Below are 18,340 nucleotides of genomic sequence, written 5' to 3'. Positions count from 1 at the left end.
ACAGTGAAGCGAATGAACAGGTGAACTTGAACTAAATGACGCGCTAGTCAGAATCTGCGTAATTTGCGTTGCGTAACTTGCGTTGTGAATAGGCCTACAATGTTTCCATAAGAAACACGCTACACGCAAGGTAATATCCTTTGACCAAAAATGAATAAGTCTCTAAAGCGTGAAGAATTCAGAGTACAGAAGGCTAACTTCTAAAATGTAGCTCATTTAGTCTATTCAGTATTATTTTAGGAGCTCTTTTTTCACAACAAGGACATCAGGCTTTGATCCATTTTTTTAAATGATGATAACATTTTAATACTTTTTCCCCCTAAATGTTTGAATATTTGATTAATTGTGATGTTTTGTCTGTTATAGAATAGTTTGACACACTTGTTTGTCCATTTTTCATATCGTCGTCAACTAAAAGATTTTATTTTTATTGACTAAAATTGTCATTAATTTTGAAAACTGACTAAAACTAAAGAATATGAGATGACGAAATATTGACTAGTTTAAAGGACATTTTCGTCAAAAGACTAAAACTATGACTAAAATAATAATAAATAAAAAACTGTGGAAAATGTACACTATAGGCCCTAGGCAAAACATAAAAAAAAAAATAATAATACTTTATTTCTATAAAGTCCCATTAAAATCATGGCTAGATTAAGGTTTGGGTTAGCGGTTGAACTTAGGAAGCATCATAATAGCATTATTTGTTAGTTTATTTATTTTTCTCCTTGGTGGTAAATGTCATACGTTTTTGAGTGAGCAAACTTCACCCTCTTTTGCCATCTCAACCTAACTATAAGGACTTGTCATGAGATCACATGACCTTCCAAATACTACTCACTTTATCTTGGTAACCTCCCTTAAATCTGACACTTTCACTCACAGAATAAATGAATCATGTCTCCGTTAACTGAGGTTGACCAATATGGTTTTTTTTAATGACAGATGTCGATATCCATAGGGTAGACAGATATATAACACAAATATAAAATAATAATAAACATATACATAAATTGGCCAAAAAATGTAAGAAATTTTATTTTGCACTGTATTTACTCAAATGTTTACACAAAACATTAACTTCATACAAAATAAAAATCTTTAACAAAAGATGTGTGTTTTAGATAGCAGTTTCTCCTGGTTTCTGTTTAGTTTTCCCATTTTAGTTATTGTTAGCAAGTAAAGACATTTTCATACACTGGAAGAAGGAAATAACAGTGCACACAGTAGTCCAGCCACCACCGATGGTATGTGGGTATTAGCAATCGCAATTTCATGAAAAAAATTATAAAGTCAAGCTATTTTACATGACATAGCAGCAATCTACTGACTGCTTTCTAGTTTAATCGCCTGCTTGGAGTGTCACAGATAGACCGTCACGCCACATTTGTGAGTCAGAGGGACTCAGTCTTTATCCAGGATATTATAAAAACTGCTTCAGAGGACTATATGTGAACATTAGGCTAACCATATGAGCTGTATGGATTTGCGTAAGTTTTGAGAGCTTTGTAAATTAAATATGTTTAAACGAGATATCCGCATTTGCAGAAGGCATATGATAGAATGTTTTGTGATATTTGTCTTATTGTTATTATACACAGAGAGGGAGAATGAAACACGCAAGCACTTTAAACATGAGCTCATACATGTTTGTCGTGACTCTGATATGCGGGCCGTTAAATGAGACTGTTGCACACCGGTCTATAATTGCAGTAACACATGGCATGTAAAAACAAAGTGAACTGTGATTGGTCATTTACATGTCTCAGATGGCTTCTTTGCATGCAATAAGGCGATTCGCGTTGCAGTTGCTGATTAAGAATCTAATCTGCCAAATGGGAAAACATAATGGCCTATATGCCGATCATGTACAAATATAAAATATCAGCCGATTTATCGGCCTCGTGATGTATCAGTTGACCACTAGCAATAATAACATACAAAAGGAAACTATGAATTAGTTTGTAGAAAAAAGCATTAGAACATGGCATAGAATGTAGAATGAAAATATACTCACAAATTACATTAATATCTCTTTCACTGAAAGAACAACAAAATTGACACACCCATGGGATGGAAGTATGTAGTACTATATACACCGATCAGACACAACATTAAAACCACCTGCTTAATATTGTGTAGGTCACCCTTGTGCCACCAAAACAGCGCCAACCCGACTTACTTCTCACCACAATTGTACAGAGTGGTTATCTGAGTTACCATAGACTTTGTCAGTTCGAACCAGTCTGGCCATTCTCCATTGACCTCTCATCAACAAGATATTTCCATCCACAGAACTGCCGCTCACTGGATGTTTTTTGTTTTTGGCACCATTCTGAGTAAACTCTATAGACTGTTGTGCGTTAAAATCCCAGGAGATCAGCAGTTACAGAAATACTCAAACCAGCCCATCTGGCACCAACTATTATGCCAAGGTCCAAATCACTGAGATCAAATTTTTTCCCTCATTATGATGGTTAATGTAAACATTAAAAGAAGTTCCTGACCCGTATCTGCATGATTTTATGCAATGCACTGCTGCCACATGATTGGCTGGTTAGATAATCACATGTCATGATTGTTTGTGCCAGATGGGCTGGTTTGACAAAAGTCTATGGTAACTCTGATAACCTCTCTATACAATTGTGGTGAGAAGAACATCATCTCAGAATGCTATTGTATAATGTTGTGGCTGATCGGTGTATATATATATATATATATATATATATATATATATATATATATAAAGCAGAGTAATGCAAGAAGGACAATAGTTCCCACTAAACATTCCTCTACCAATTCTGTGGTTTCAGCACTTTTCCGCCTATTGACACGGTCCTCAGCACATTCTGGCATTCAACAAAACGCTACAAACTTCTAGCCTCATTAACATCAAAGTAAATCTGTGAAAGTGCTTGTTTTCTTTTTTTCTCCTGCAGGCATTAGCCAGCGTAAAATGGACTGAATGTCCTTTCAGTGGACCGTGCCATGTAAACGCAAGACAGAAGGAAAATAAAAAAGTAAGAAGGCTGTATTTTTCGTTCTTCTTTTTTTCCTTCAGGTTAATGACATATACCCGAAGGGAAATCCTTTTAAATGCTCTTTGGCAGTCTGCTGAATTGCAGAGGGATCAAACGAGCATTGAGTAAGATGCCTATAAATATAACACATTCATTTGTCTAAAATTACGCCCTTCCCCCTAGTTCTGCTTGATTTTTCTTTCTCAAGGCACAGCTCCCAAGGCTTTAACCTTCCTCATGTAGACCGCTGAGTTTATATCTGGAACCAGATGGCTGAAGCCACTTCTGAAAGAGGCAAGAAGTCGACCTGCAGACAAGTAAAGGCAAGGACTGCGTTAGACACAGCAAGTTCCAAACAGACATGTATTCAGATGATTTATAGTGCTGAACAGGTGTAGTCACTGCTTTATTGAAGGCCTGCTCATCAGATAGATATTTATTTATTTGATGTTTCAGGGTTTTTTCCCTGTTGTATTTTGCCAAATTGAGGCAGTGCTGGGAATTGATTAATATATTGCGATTAATCACAGGTTTTTATAAAGTGCTGAAATATATATATATATATATATATATATATATATATATATATATATATATATATATATATACATCTTTCAAGTCAAAATGCATGTATTACCATCTTAGGAAAGAAAACAAAACAATATGTAACAATATAATGCTTTATTAACATTTTCCAAACAAAACCTTCAACAGTATAGACACAACTGCACTAAAATCGCACCAATTCAAGTAACATTAAATGTTTCCCAAAGTCTAAATGGGAGTTTGACTAACGGACCCTCTGCTGTTCTGCAGGGCTCTGACAAGCTCTGCTGAACTCCCTATAGGAATGAACGAATGAATCACACAGGGAAAGATAGCACGAGCCACACACAGAGCCGCAGGTGAGCCGAAACTGCACAAACTTCCATCTCTTTTTAAGCACTCAGTGCTAATTCTGACAGATATGAAACAATAACTAAAGTGCTTGGGCTGTTCATTGCCAATGATATGTTGCCCTTCTCCATTGATGAAGATGTGGGATGTCAGGGTATGATAAAAACACTCGAGTTGCGTCGCAACATCCCTTCTCATATCCATTTTAATAGGTTATTCCTTCAATAGGGATGTAGGCTACAGCTTCTGAATGTTGAATATATGTTCACTGAGTTTAAAATGCACTTTGTCTGTTACGTATGTAATAGTGCAGGTACATGTTATCACTGACACGAAAGCGCTGTTGTGTGTGTCAGTGTAATGACTCCAGGCGGACACATTACAAAGGTTCTGCCCTTCCAACCAGTGTTTGTGCTGTGTATACGCGATTAAGAAAAATTAACTCATTTAACTTAATTTATTAACCGCATGTGTTAACTCTGATGTATTATTTCTGACAGCTCTAATTATGATGTTAAACAAATTTACTATGTCATTATTTGCATCTCTGTTTCAATTTTTTTTACCGAAAAACAAAATAAAACTTGATTTGGCTGTATTAGTGCTCTGGAATACTAAATGCTGATTGGTCAATCGTGGCATTCTGTGGTCAGTTATTTTGAATGATGACTCTTAAACTGTATATTTGACTGCTACCCATAAAACAATGTTCTATTTTTTTTCACAAAATTAAATAATTTGAACTCAAATAAATATTTAATCTCCATTTATTTATTTGTTAATTAGTCATGTAATAAGCAGGCCTTCTAAATAAAAGTACGTATCCCTTGCATAGCTGCTTGCAACATCTAATGATCAAAGTGCAATTAAAATAATCCAAGTTTTATTTACGTAAATACTGACCTGTCCATGTTCTGTCATTACTCAAAGAGAAGCTTGTGCACTGTGGGTTAGAGCTACAGATGAGAGCTGCCTCTTTGGCACTGTGCACAGATAGCAGACAGCCTTGCTGTTTGTATGATGGCCAGCATCTGTATTCCATATTTCCAACACTTCTCATTCCTTTCAGGACAGTATAATCTGCACAAAGAAGAAAAATGCATCAAATTAATTTCAAGAGCCACTAAACACTGTTGTAACATCCATCTGCAAAATATTAGCATCTTAGGTGAGTTGAAGAGAATATAGTAGCACACTACAGACTTTTACAGTAGAAGTGGCAGAATGTCATGTTACTAAATGTGTGTGCGCAAATGTGCGCGCCCGGGGACAACAAAAGGCATGCATACTGAAGCAATGTCTTTGCCAATGTCTTAAATAAGGGGAAAAAAACACCCCACCAATGGTATTATCATTAATGAAAACTATTACAAAGAAGACAACAGAACAGAAACTAAACAGAAACTATAAATGTGCACTAAAACACAATGAATATGTATTTAGATTATTTGTGTATTATGTCAAAAAAGATTGACATGTAAAACTTTCTGATAAAGTGCCATGTGTGAAACTAAATACAACTACAAGTTCTATTAGTTCTAGTACTATAAGATCATTTTCCAAAGATATAAAATAAATCAAAACTATGACAAATTTAAATGAACTAAAACTAATTTGAAATTATAATTGAAACAGAAATAATTTTCAGAACTATAAATATAGCTGCAAGCAGCAATTATCTGGGGGCCAAGCACATATGGAAAAATGACAAAAATAATCTGATTTGACAGGAAAGATCCTGTGGAACCATAACTCAAACCCTAACCCTAACTGCCTTAATCACAGTAGCACAAATAGTGGCACAATTCTTAAGATATAGCGCCCCCAAGCATCCCAAATAGATACAATTTTACATGTGACCTAAGAATGTTCTCTTGTCCATGTGTTTACATTTTTGTTAAGTTTTGAATTTTTCACTCACAAGATACAGGCCAATTAGTGATTACAGGCCACACCCAAAAACGTATTCGCTAATATCTTCCAAGTGACTTAATGAATCAAAATTCTGTAGATGATGTATGCTAAATTACATGCGAATTGAGGAAACGGCCTAGAACCATTTCGAAAAAGTGGTTGAAAAGTTTTCATGCGGAAATGGAAACCCATGTGACCATATGATTTGGGGACACCGAAGGATTTGGAGAAGCTAAGAAAAATTATTCTAGCCCGTACGGTTCTGGAGTTATTAGCAAAAACACAAATTAGTTTATTATAGTGCCACCGTGTTTCCAATTCTCAAAAGTTTTTAAATACAGCTTTGAGTAGAGACCCTTCTTGTGTATAATACGTTTCATGACCACTGGCCATTTACAATTCAAGTTATTAGATGCTGAATAGTGCTGGGCTACTGGTGGCCATTTTGTTTTTAGTTTTCGAATCGATATGTTATGGATATGTTAGCACTTGAACCAAATATGGTGCATATTTAATTTGAACTTTGTCAATAAAATTACTTCAATCAATTAGTCTTTTTAGATGTAGCACCCCTTATGGCTAGAATTGTATGAAAATATACATTCATCCTCAACATGGCTTGACTATGTGTACCAAATTTCATTACGTTTGGACTTTGCGTTGAGTAGATATTGATTAATGAATCAAAGTGCATTCAACCGAAGGAGTTGTATCGCTAATGTCTTCGGAACGATTTCACATATCAAAATTATTTTGGTAACTTTTTGTCAGTAGAGTAGAATTTTGATTGCAGCCCTTATGAAGCCGTCGTTATTAGTGAAAATGCCAAAGTACTTATTATAGCGCCACCTAGAGTCGTATGGAGTTGTGCGCGTATGGAATGACCCTGCCAAGTTTGGGATCTCTACTTACAGTATTTCACGCCCAGCCACTTTTAGGGCAGAAGAAAGAAAAAGCACCTTCGTTGCTTGGCCGGCAATATCTTCATGTGTGTAAACCAGTGGTTCTCAAAGTGTGGGTACGTGAAGGTAACGCGAAGGGGGTGCGGAAGACTGACCCATTCTCAATTTACTTTCACACATTCAGCAAAAATACTGACAATACACACAAAAACCAATGTGAGCAATTTCTACACCTCTGCTTTTTCTCCTGCTTTGTTTAAACTTTTGGCATACACTGCACCGCGAACTGCACAAAGCATGTAATAGTGTCAGGTGTGCTCTCAGCTGCGCTTATGTAAACAAATATGTCTCGCACGCCAGTTTCAAATGGGGGAAACGATTAAATAACCCTTATATTTCTGTCGGCCCCTCACACAGCACTATCGAATGGCTTTAGGAGAAATTATATATAGGGCACAAGAGTTAAGGACGACTTGTATGGTGCTTTTGGAACTTCCCTCATCTCTCAGTCTTGTCGCTGACACGTAGTACCTGCTACTTTTCTCAGCGCTGGCCAGGATGGGCCAATCACAGTTGTTTATGCTTACTGGAAGTTTACTGGAGTTTACAAATGCTTTTATAGATACTACTGAGGCGGATTAACATTCAAAGGTATGAATCCTTGCAATTATTATTATTATTTAAAAAATGAATGGAGGATTCGGTTTGCAATGTGTTCATGTCCAGTGGTTAGTCCTGCAGAAGTATCGCTTTTTATTTTAATTTTTTTTATTTTCTTCTTATGGTTTGAAGTGTATAGGCATAATTAAAATGTTTGATGTATTTATGAATTACAGATGTTGTACACAAAATAACAGAATAATGTTGGCACTGTGACAAATGTTTCATTCAGTTTTCATAGTATTTTTAAATAAAACTTTATGTGATATAAAGACGAAAGAAAATCACTTTCGATTATTTTCTTTTCTTTTGTTTCAAAGGGGGGCGTGACCAAATAAATTTGAGAACCACTGATGTAAACTATTTGCGTGAGTTGTTGTGAGCTTGCTTTGGGCATAAGAATTTGAAGATTCTTGACAATGTTTGGCCCCTGTAATGGGTATCAAAGCTCGCAGACAGTGGGTAAAAGAGTTAGGCACACTATTCTTACAGGGTAAAAAACTTTTCCTTGAAGATGGATTGAGTTACACACGTTTTATGACAGTACATCTGTTTAAAGGTGCTATTGGAGACACACTTTTCATTCTAAACACCCATCAAGCTGAAAGCACTGGATGTATATGAAAGACATATTTGTAGTTCTCATTGAATAAGAGCATAACGGGAGCTCATACCTGTTAATAAGTAGCCTATAACACATGAATAAGATCAATGCATTACCTCTGGTTATTGAAGGTGGCAAATTCTCCAGGTGTAGCCCAGACTGGTACATATGCAAAACCTCTTCGAAGGCAATCAGTGTTTCATTAATGCTTTGCTTCAAATCTCCTGTGACAAGAACACAGAATTAAGCTTCCATAATGCCGCCACTTATACTGTAGTCAGGTATTAGAAACTAAATGTTTTTCATTTTGGTTTGTTCCACTCTGCTAACTCCTTTTCACATGGTAACTGGTTAGAATGAAATACAAAAGCAGTTAATAACATTCCTTTTGTAAATAAGAGTACACTGTGCTAATAAGTTTTGAAATGAAATAAATTAAATGAAATTACATCAAACCAATGTCTGCTGAACATTTCATTCATGGATTCAGGCAACAGGAAGTGTTGTTTTTCTAAAAGTTTACAGTGAACATATATTTGGTTTCATTAAAAATTAAACAAAATGTTTAATTTATTTTCTAGAACAATTTATAATTATGTTATCAAGAACATTTAAAGCGATTTTGTTCCAAACATTTTTCACTTTTAGCTTCCCTTTTCATTACTTGAACCGTTTCTAATCCCTTACTGTGATTTGTTGTGTTCATCAGTGCCAATCTGAAAATACAAGATGCATTTCACAACAAAAGAAAGGTAAAATTCCTCACTTGTGGAGTTCATTATGTGGTGAATAAGAGGTTTCAACTGTGAGGGGGCCTGATGAGGCAGTAGGTAGGTGAAAAAATACCTGGAGAAGAAAATAATGAATTAATATAATGCCAAGAAAAGCAGAGAGGCAAGTCAAGCTGTGAGATCAATATGGTACAACCCAGCAGGGTGGATAATTAATCATAACAAGCACAGCCGGAGTGAAGCTGCCATGAAACTTCATGCGAGACTCTTTTATTATCTGGCTTAGACAATAAAGATGGAATGTGGTAAGTGCTCACCTGTAGGCATTGTAGAGGTTCCTCATCTCATTCAAACCTTTGCAAATTCTAGAGGGGGAGCATCGGAGGGTGAAATTGCGGAGGGGAAACTGCAGCCCACAGTCAGAGTCCTCTCGACAGGCTGTTTCTTTAATACTTGCATCATCTAAGTCAGTTAGCTTGAGTTCTCCTGACACCATAACAAACTGTCGAGGCTGGAAATCCAGCAGGGCCACAGAACCCAGTGGCGATTGAGACAGATACTGAAGAAGTCTCACTAAGCCAAGACAGACCTGTGCCACAAACACAATTCAATAGTTAATAAAACTGGAAAAAGTAAAGGTTACCTAAAGATAGTTTTTTTTTTTTTTTTAAATAAACTTTTAGATTTTTGTACTTCATTTATGAATATTTGCCAATGCTTATGATAGACTATCAATTTTGTGCACCCATAACACAAAATAGATTTCACATGATGCTTGGTGATTTTTTTTGTGTACTTTGCAATGGATGTGCTGCTGTTTTGCACCTGAATTTTACCTCTGGGATCAATAAAGTAAGATGATCTATATACACTACTCGCTGTGATATCGAGACTAGTGATAGACCGTTATATATCAACCATGGGTGCGTTTCACAAAAGTGTTGTTAGCCAACTATGGTTGCAATTTCCATCATTACCAACAAAGTTATACAATTTAGTGTTTCCCGAAACCACAGTTCCAACGAATATTTGCAAACAGCATTGCACATTTGTACAATTTCGCAGAGGCTTCTATATCGTTCATTCCAAATACTTTTTATCTTTCATTCTGTCAAGACTTTAATCACGTTTACATGCACTTAAGAAAACATCTTATTCCAGGGTTTTGCAGAGAGCTGCGTTCTGAAACATCACATAACACGAATGCAGCCGAATCATGTATTATAGAAATATAAGTTAAACTCAATTGACAGCATTTGTAGCATAATAATGATTACCACAAAAATGTATTTCATAATAATAATAATCTGGGTTACAGTGAGGCACTTACAATGGAAGTGAATGTGGCCAATCCGTAAACGTTAAAATAACCGTTCACCGTTATAAAATTATAGCAAAACACCTAAACAATATGTGTTTTAACATGACTTTAGTGTGATAAAATCGCTAGCTAACCTTTTCTTTGTAAAGTTAAGGCCAATTTTACAACATTGCCTTGATGATGAAATGTCAACAATTCCTAAAATGACTGCAAAAATTATGATTTAATCAACTTTAGAGCTCAAATAATACATGAGTTTTAACAGAAGAATTAATGTAAGTGCTTTTATAAAATTATAAGCTTCACATTTCTGACTTCAAACATCTAAAAATTGGCCCCATTCACTGTCATTGTAAGTGCCACACTGTGACCTTGATTTTTGCTTTTTTTTTTTTTTTTTTTAAGTACGGACGAGTCAAAATAAATGTGTCAACATTATGCAACAAATGCTGTTGACTGAGCTTAACTTGTATTGAACCTGGAATATTTCTTTAAGTGAAAGCCCTTTATCAAACATGGTATCTGTCAGAGAACACGACTTATATGTCCATGTCAATGCATAAGTGGTGTTTTTTAAGAGTGTGCATCTACTTTGGGGGAATCCCAAAGTTTGATGTAGAGAGAAACCTCACCGCAATCATAACTCGCATTACACCGCTTTCGTGTCTTCAGCAGCTTTCCAGCATTAAAGAGCTTTCTGGAGGACGTATAAATGAGCTATAATAATTTGATATCTACAGAAGTTTTGATTCAAATCCCTGCTTAAAGTCATTAAAGACAGCTCGATATTGTTGAACCAGCATGGTTCAAACAATGGATGTGCGGGAAACGGTTATGTCTAGCTAGTTAATTTCTCCAATGATGCATAGTAATATGGATGTTAAGCAGTTAGTTACATCGTTGAATGGGAAACACACCCCAGGCCGATTAACCTGCCAATTTTTGGCAATTATTGGCATTGACCAATTAACAGAATACTTCCTCTACATATCAATTCCAAAATCTACTGTCTATTGTCAAGGCATAAGAAATATTTTCTGTTTTCAAAGTTTTTTTACATATTTATTTTTAAATATCACGTAAAAGAAGAGTTTCTTTGATGTAATTTAAACATTAAATTGTATTATTTATATAGCATTCGACCATCGACCACCCTACTCTCTACATATCGGTATCAGCATTGGGCATTGAAAACTCCATGTTGGTCAGCTACTAGTCAAGACTATACAGGCATACAGAAATCTTATAAATGTACAGATATAAACCCTAGTTTTACTAACATATTGTCTATGTCCCTAGGCTTTCTCATACAGCATTATATAATGTGTTTTAACATTGAAAAGCATAGCCGAGGTATTAAGTCACCCTTGAATATATCCTTGAAACACAGCATAGCCGCAGCTCTTCACAAACAGAGGTGGATGAAACCAAACACCTTTTGAATAACTTCCGACCATGTCCTAAGATGTTTCAAAGAGGATAAGAATGCGAAGAGAGGAGTCACTCGATTTACACCCCTTTAGCTTATAAACATTTGTCAGTGGATCCTCAACAATCAAAAGGCATAGAATATCAGCACCTGCTTCTTGTACACCAAAATGAACATGAAAGAAAATACTTTCTTGACTCCTGAAACTCAGTATCATCAGCTCCCTCACACGTTGACAAGAAATTATCTGGATAAAGAAGAGTAAGGAAGGATGGACATCTGAGACAGACCCTCGGTCTATTTTATCAAGCTCAGTTGATAGGGAGAAGGGGCTCCACTTAATCCACCCAAGCCAAAGAATTTCATCCACCCCCACCTCAGGTATGCCCTGTGGGGGTCTGTGGGTGGGGAATTGCTGATTAACACTCAGTGGGAGGGGTGGGGGGTGCTGTTCTTACCCGAAACCGCTCCTCCCAGGGGCTCTGCAGGAGCTGTATCATCTGAAGTGGCGTCCCCTGCTCCAGAACTGCTGTGATGCCACCAACCAGAGCACTGTCCTGACACTGACCTTTCAGCTGGAATGGTCAGATACAATGATTTGTCATTGCCAAGATCAGAACTTTTTGGTTGACAAAACCACTACTTGGATTGTGAGTCCAAGTTATTGCATCATAATTTACATTAAGTAGCACTAGAACCCCAAATAACTACGTCATGCAAAAGTACTTACAGGTATGCAAGAAGCTGATTTTAAGATTTCTTACCTGTACAATATTGGGGTGCTGCAATCTTTGCAACAGTGCAATCTCTTTCCTCAATTTGAAAGATACGAACTCAAGACACCTCTGTGAATCTTTAAAATCGTCCATGCACATCCTCATGTCAGTGCCTTGATGATTCACAGATTTCAGCGCGACGAACAAACCTTGAGGTAACGCTACTTTCAACACTGTTTTAGTGTAACCCGAACCAAGGAAGTCAACAGCTTTCATGCCAGCAAGTTCTTCGCAACCAATGTCCGTTTCATTAATAGTTACAGTGTTGTCCGCACCAATTTCTCCATTGATATAATCTATACTGTCATTTATAGATACATGTGGACTAATAAATTCATCTGATGATGTGACGTAAAGTTTATCAAGTTCTTGGTACCTTTCCTGGAGTTGTTGGAGCAATCTATTGCGCTCTGGAGCATCATCACCAAAAGCCTCCTCCTCACGTAAACCAAAGTGCCATTTTTTCAAAACGACTGTTAAAGTTAAAAACACCAAGGCAAGAACAATAAAAAGTCCAAAGGGAGTATTTGAGAAAGTCATCGCAATTTCGTTTAAGTCCTTTCTGAATCTGCACTGTCAGATCCTCCATTCATGCTTCACTGTAGCATGCACAACACACGTCGAATGTACCTTAAAGATGTGGAAACGCCCCGAGGGCGTGTCTTGCTGATGATGGACAAGTAATCACCTCCCACATAATAGAGCCACGCAATTACTGCAACTGAAACACACACACACACACACACACACACACACACACGTTGTGTTTCCATGTTTTATGGGGACTTTCCATAGACATAATGGTTTTTATACTGTACAAACTTTATATTTTATCCCCTAAACCTAACCCTACCCCTAAACCTAACCCTCACAGAAAACTTTCTGCATTTTTACATTTTCAAAAAACATAATTTAGTATGATTTATAAGCTGTTTTCCTCATGGGGACCGACAAAATGTCCCCACAAGGTCAAAAATTTCGGGTTTTACTATCCTTATGGGGACATTTGGTCCCCACAAAGTGATAAATACACGCTCACACACACACACACACACACACACACACACACACACACACACACACACGTTGGGTTTCCATGTTTTATGGGGACTTTCCATAGACATTGTGGTTTTTATAGTTTATATTCTATCCCCTACCCCTAAACCTAACCCTCACAGAAAACTTAGGCTACTGCATTTTAACATTTTCAAGAAACATAATTTAGTATGATTTATAAGCTGTTTTCCTCATGGAGACCAACAAAATGGCCCCACAACGTCAAAAACTTCGGGTTTTACTATCCTTATGGGGACATTTGGTCCCCACAAAGTGATAAATACACGCTCACACACACACACACACACACACACAAACAATAGAGGCGATATGTCAATTTTACAACATCTTTGAACCCCTTGAAAAATAATATAGCTATACGTAGATTTGTGTTGAGATTTAACTATATAATGTGCATTGGTTGAGTAGAAAGTGCAAAGTGAGATTACCTCTTTAGGTCAGTAGATGGTAGCAATGTTGTAACTCAGAAAAAAGGGTGTGTGTGTGTGGGAGTCGTTTTAATCTCCCAAATACCAAAGAATCCAGGGTAGGGAGGGTTACTTTTGAAATGTATTCCTCTACAGATTACAGAATACATGCTTTAAAATTTATTTTTAAACATTCAGTTAGATTACTCAATGTCAGTAACATACTCTAAATACTTTGGATTTCTTCTTCAGCACTGGTATATTTTTTCACTTGTTTTGACTATAAAATCTGTCAGTACAGTGAGACAAAATACACATTTTAGTTTAGAGTAAAGCTGACAATTTACACAAGGTTTATTTCTATTTCTTCTGCTCTAAACTTACTTCAAACTTACTCGTATGAATGTAACATCTTTAGAAGTGTTTCACCGCTGTTCAAATGCACTTTGGATCGCATCGATTATATGTATAAATGTTTTCCATATAAAGCACTAAATATTAAATGAAACAAATGACAACAAAATACAAAGTAATCTCTTCAATAATCAAAATACATTTTAATGTAACTGTAGTGGAATACAGTTTCTTATATTTTGTACGTATATTTTACTTATAAAAGGTACTAAAATACATTCCTTATATATCCCTAACAAAATATGCCTTTTCATAAAAATGACAAAATGTCTGATTATTTTATATTTTTAAACTTCACACAGACATGATGAGGGTCTACAGGGGTCCTCTGTTTTTTTTGTCAGATGACAACAGAATGGCTACCTGCATGTTGGTTACACCAAATTACTTTAATTTGTATACTTTGTATACAATATACATGTATATTTTGAAACAAAACTGTTTCACTTCCTATATTTTATAGAAATAATAATTAAAGATTATTCCTATTTATGTCACATTTCTTTTTTCCAGAACTTCTTTTGTTACACCACTTTTTAAAGTTTTTACTTTAACTCTGAAACAGAAACAAAAATTAGAAACAGTTATCATAGGCGTTTACTTCCACGTTGCTTCTTCATCAAATAGTCATTTCAAATGTAAATCAAGGCAATCCAAGGGTGTAGATTCCAGGAGTGATGGCCCCCCTCAAGCCAATATTTATACCATGATCAGTGGAAACATGTAAACGCTTCATGCCCCCCCCCCTCCCCCCTTCCCCCTCCCCCCTCATCATCTATGCCATTGAGTCAATCACTGAAACAACAGCGCCACTTTGAGTTAGAAATAACATCATCTGCAGACTGAAACTGAACTTTTGACATGAAGTTTGGATTGAATGCACTTAGCAGCATAGAGAGCTGTAAGATTATCCCTTGCTTCCTATTTGGTGAATGACTTAAGCTCCAGTGTGCTATCTGTATGCACTGGTCTCAGAACAGTTAAAAATGCACCATAGTTTCTTCCTAACTCCATATAGGGCATTCATCTGAGAACACCCTAAATTGCTTCAAAGATATTAAACATTCGCTGGCAAACAATTTCTTACATTTAAATGAATGCAAAACCGAAGGTCTGATTTTAGGTTCTGGCCTGGTTGCCCAGTTAGGTCATCTGTTGACGAATGTACAAGATCATGTAAGGAGTCTTGGAGTGATTTTAGACTCATCATTACATCATTAGATCAGTGTTGTTGTAAAGGGTAGCTTTTTCCACCTGGTTTTAGCATCTCTACACTGGCTTCCGGTGAAATTCAGGGTCGATTTTAAAATTCAGATATATGTATACAAGGCACTATCTGATCTCGCGCCCCAATATATCAGTGACCTTCTACACCCTTACTCCCCCACCAGAGTGCTCAGGTCTTCTGATCAACTTCTATTGAAGGTTCCTCATTGCCGCTATAGATTAAGTGTGGCCGTGCCTTTTGATAGGTCCTAATCTATGGAAAGTCTCCCTTTCCATGTGAGGTCAGCTTCATCATTGGCCATTTTAAATCTTCTTTAAAAATATATTTTTATTCTGTGGGTTTTGAATAGATAATTGAATAGGTTGAAATGGATAAATACATGATGTAGTAAATGTTTAAATGTTTTTCTGTATTTTATTATGTTTTATATTTAACTTTAAATCAATCTGTTTTTATGTATTTTGTTTATTTGATCTGTAAAGCACTTTGGGTCAACATCTGATGTTTTTAAATGTGCTCTATAAATAAAAGTTGATTTGACTGAAAGCAATGTTGTTTTGTCACATGAAAGTTTAACCCTTCACTGACAGCCCAGAGTCTCCTGAACTGGGATCAGTCAGTTTAAATGAATTTAACTTATGTGTTGCCTATAGAAAAGCCAAAATACAACATCAATGTATGTGTATGCAAGGTCGCACGAGAATAATATACCATGGTACTGGATCGCCATATTCATTATACTATGGTATTCACATGGAATTTCCATAGTATATATCTATAAAACATGGTATTGCAATAGTATTTTGTTCAAAAACGTTTTATAAGTGCATAAATATCAAACATACAAAATTGACTTCAAGGCACAAACAAATTCAGTACAGATTGTTATTTGAATTGATGGAACAAATGAAGACATAGTTAATGTGTCTTATATATTTCTGTCCCTAAAAATCTATCTAGACAAGAGACCATCCTGAAGTGGATTTAACATTTCATCTACTCTATAATGTCTGATGAAGAAAAAAGGTATTTGTGACCTATAGTTTCAGCACTGAGAGCCTTACTGCTGGCACAAAACCAGAGGTAGGCTACAGAATTAGACATATTGTTTAATCAAGGTGCTTAAACACACACTGAGACCGCAACCTTCTTCTATTTTGAAACAAAACACAGTTTAGAAAGACTGGAGCATTGCAATTTTATTGCAGTATATAATTTCACACATATATCTCTTTGTCACTGGAGCTTTTTCTCACTGCGGTTTATTAGGGAGATGCGTCTTTCTGTCTTGTGATACACTGAGGCAATAAAAACAATGTAGCTTACAGGGAAAATATGCCACTGGAAATTACTACAAGAGCCCGTTCAGAAACACCCATGATCCGCAATAAATTAGAGACAAACACAATGTGTGAATAACAAATTATGGCCATTTATTTTTTAGTAATGCATGAGAAAGGGGTGTGATTTGTTAGTTATCACATTTAAAGAAGAAGTTTTATTTATGTAGCGCCTTTCCCAAAGCTCAAGGTCGCTTTACCATAAGTAAATAGATTTCATAACATGATAAATGACACAAGATACATATATACACTGGCAGCCAAAAGTTTAGAATAATGTGCAGATTTTTCTCTTATGGAAAGACATTTATACTTTAATTCACCAAAGTGGTATTCAACTGATGACAATATATAGTCAAGACATTAATAATGGGAAAAATTATAATTTGAATAAAATGTTCAGAACTTCTTAAACTAAAGATTTCTCATCAAAAAATTATCCATGTGCAGCAATGACAGCTTTGCAGATCTTTGGCATTCTTGCTGTCATTTTGTCCAGATATTCAGGTGACATTTCACCCCACACTTCCTGTAGCACTTTAGATGTGGCTGTCTTGTCGGGCGCTTCTCACGCACCTTACAGTCTAACTGATCCCACAAAAGCTCAATGGGGTTAAGATCCATAACACTCTTTTCCAATTATCTGTTGTCCAATGTCTGTTTCTTTGCCCTCTCTAACCTTTTCTTTTTGTTTTTCTGTTTCAAATGTGTCTTTTTCTTTGCAATTCTTCCCATAAGGCCTGAACCCTGAGTCTTCTCTTTACTGTTGTACATGAAACTGGTGTTGAGTGAGTAGAATTCAATGAAGCTGTCAGCTGAGGACATGTGAGGCGTCTATTTCTCAAACTAGAGACTCTGATGTACTTATCCTCTTGTTTAGTTGTACATCTGACCTTCCACATCTCTTTCTGTCCTTGATAGAGCCAGTTGTCCTTTGTCTTTGAAGACTGTAGTGTACACCTTTGTATGAAATCTTTGCCGCTTTCAAGCATTGTATAGACTTCATTCCTCAAAACAATGATTGACTGATGAGTTTCTAGAGAAAGCTGTTTCTTATTTGCCATTTTTTACCTAATATTGATCTTAAGACATGCCAATATATTGCATACTGTGGCAACTCAAAAACAAACACAAAGACAATGTTAAGCTTCATTTAATGAACCAAATAGCGTTCAACTGGTTTGATATGATGGCAAGTGATTTTCTAGTAACTGTACTTAGTGTGATTACTCATGGATAAGGTGTTGGAGTGATGGCTGCTGTAAATGGGGCCTGTCTAGATTTGATCAAAAATGACTTTTTTCAAATAGTGGTGCTGTTTTATACATCAGTAATGTCCTGACTGTACTTTGTGAAGTACAATCTGTACATTATTCCAAACCACGGCCACCAGTGTAAATTATATATATATATATAAATTGTTACTGAAAATGTACTGCAAATAGATACATTTTCAGCTGGGTCTTGAAAGTGGATTGAGAAGAAATATTATGAAGAGTAAGGAGTAATGCATTCCATAGCTTAGGAGCAAAAGCTCAGAATGACCTTCCACCTACTGTGGACAATCGAGATCTAGGAACAGACAAAAGGCCAAGTTCAGAAGATCTAAGAGACCGA

The 18,340-nt window shown here is 36.1% G+C and overlaps 1 protein-coding gene across 1 annotated transcript; it reads right to left on the bottom strand.

Moving 5' to 3' along the window:
- Positions 1 to 927: 927 nt before the first annotated feature.
- pkdccb (protein kinase domain containing, cytoplasmic b) lies at positions 928 to 12,838 on the bottom strand. The gene is made up of 7 exons (XM_052145909.1): positions 12,246 to 12,838; positions 11,940 to 12,056; positions 9,049 to 9,320; positions 8,767 to 8,846; positions 8,117 to 8,224; positions 4,824 to 5,000; positions 928 to 3,330 (listed from the first exon to the last, which is right to left on the bottom strand). Exons 1-7 carry the CDS (start codon positions 12,795 to 12,797, stop codon positions 3,227 to 3,229), a joined length of 1,410 nt encoding a protein of 469 aa, XP_052001869.1. The 5' UTR covers positions 12,798 to 12,838; the 3' UTR covers positions 928 to 3,226.
- Between the last annotated feature and the right edge of the window lie 5,502 nt (positions 12,839 to 18,340).

The sequence above is a fragment of the Xyrauchen texanus genome, chromosome 16, assembly GCF_025860055.1.
Source record: "Xyrauchen texanus isolate HMW12.3.18 chromosome 16, RBS_HiC_50CHRs, whole genome shotgun sequence".
NCBI lineage: Eukaryota > Metazoa > Chordata > Actinopteri > Cypriniformes > Catostomidae > Xyrauchen > Xyrauchen texanus.
Note: the sequence above shows the minus strand (reverse complement) of the source record. Positions and strands in the feature narration are given on the sequence as shown.

What these genes read in the sequence shown, in the direction of transcription:
- pkdccb (XM_052145909.1), bottom strand. Translation starts at nt 12,797, where the DNA reads ATGACTTTCTCAAATACTCCCTTTGGACTTTTTATTGTTCTTGCCTTG. An exon ending in AGCACCCCAATATTGTACAG is followed by an intron (nt 12,057 to 12,245) that starts GTAAGAAATCTT and finishes TGACCATTCCAG; the next exon opens with CTGAAAGGTCAGTGTCAGGA. An exon ending in CCTGGGAGGAGCGGTTTCGG is followed by an intron (nt 9,321 to 11,939) that starts GTAAGAACAGCA and finishes TTTGTGGCACAG; the next exon opens with GTCTGTCTTGGCTTAGTGAG.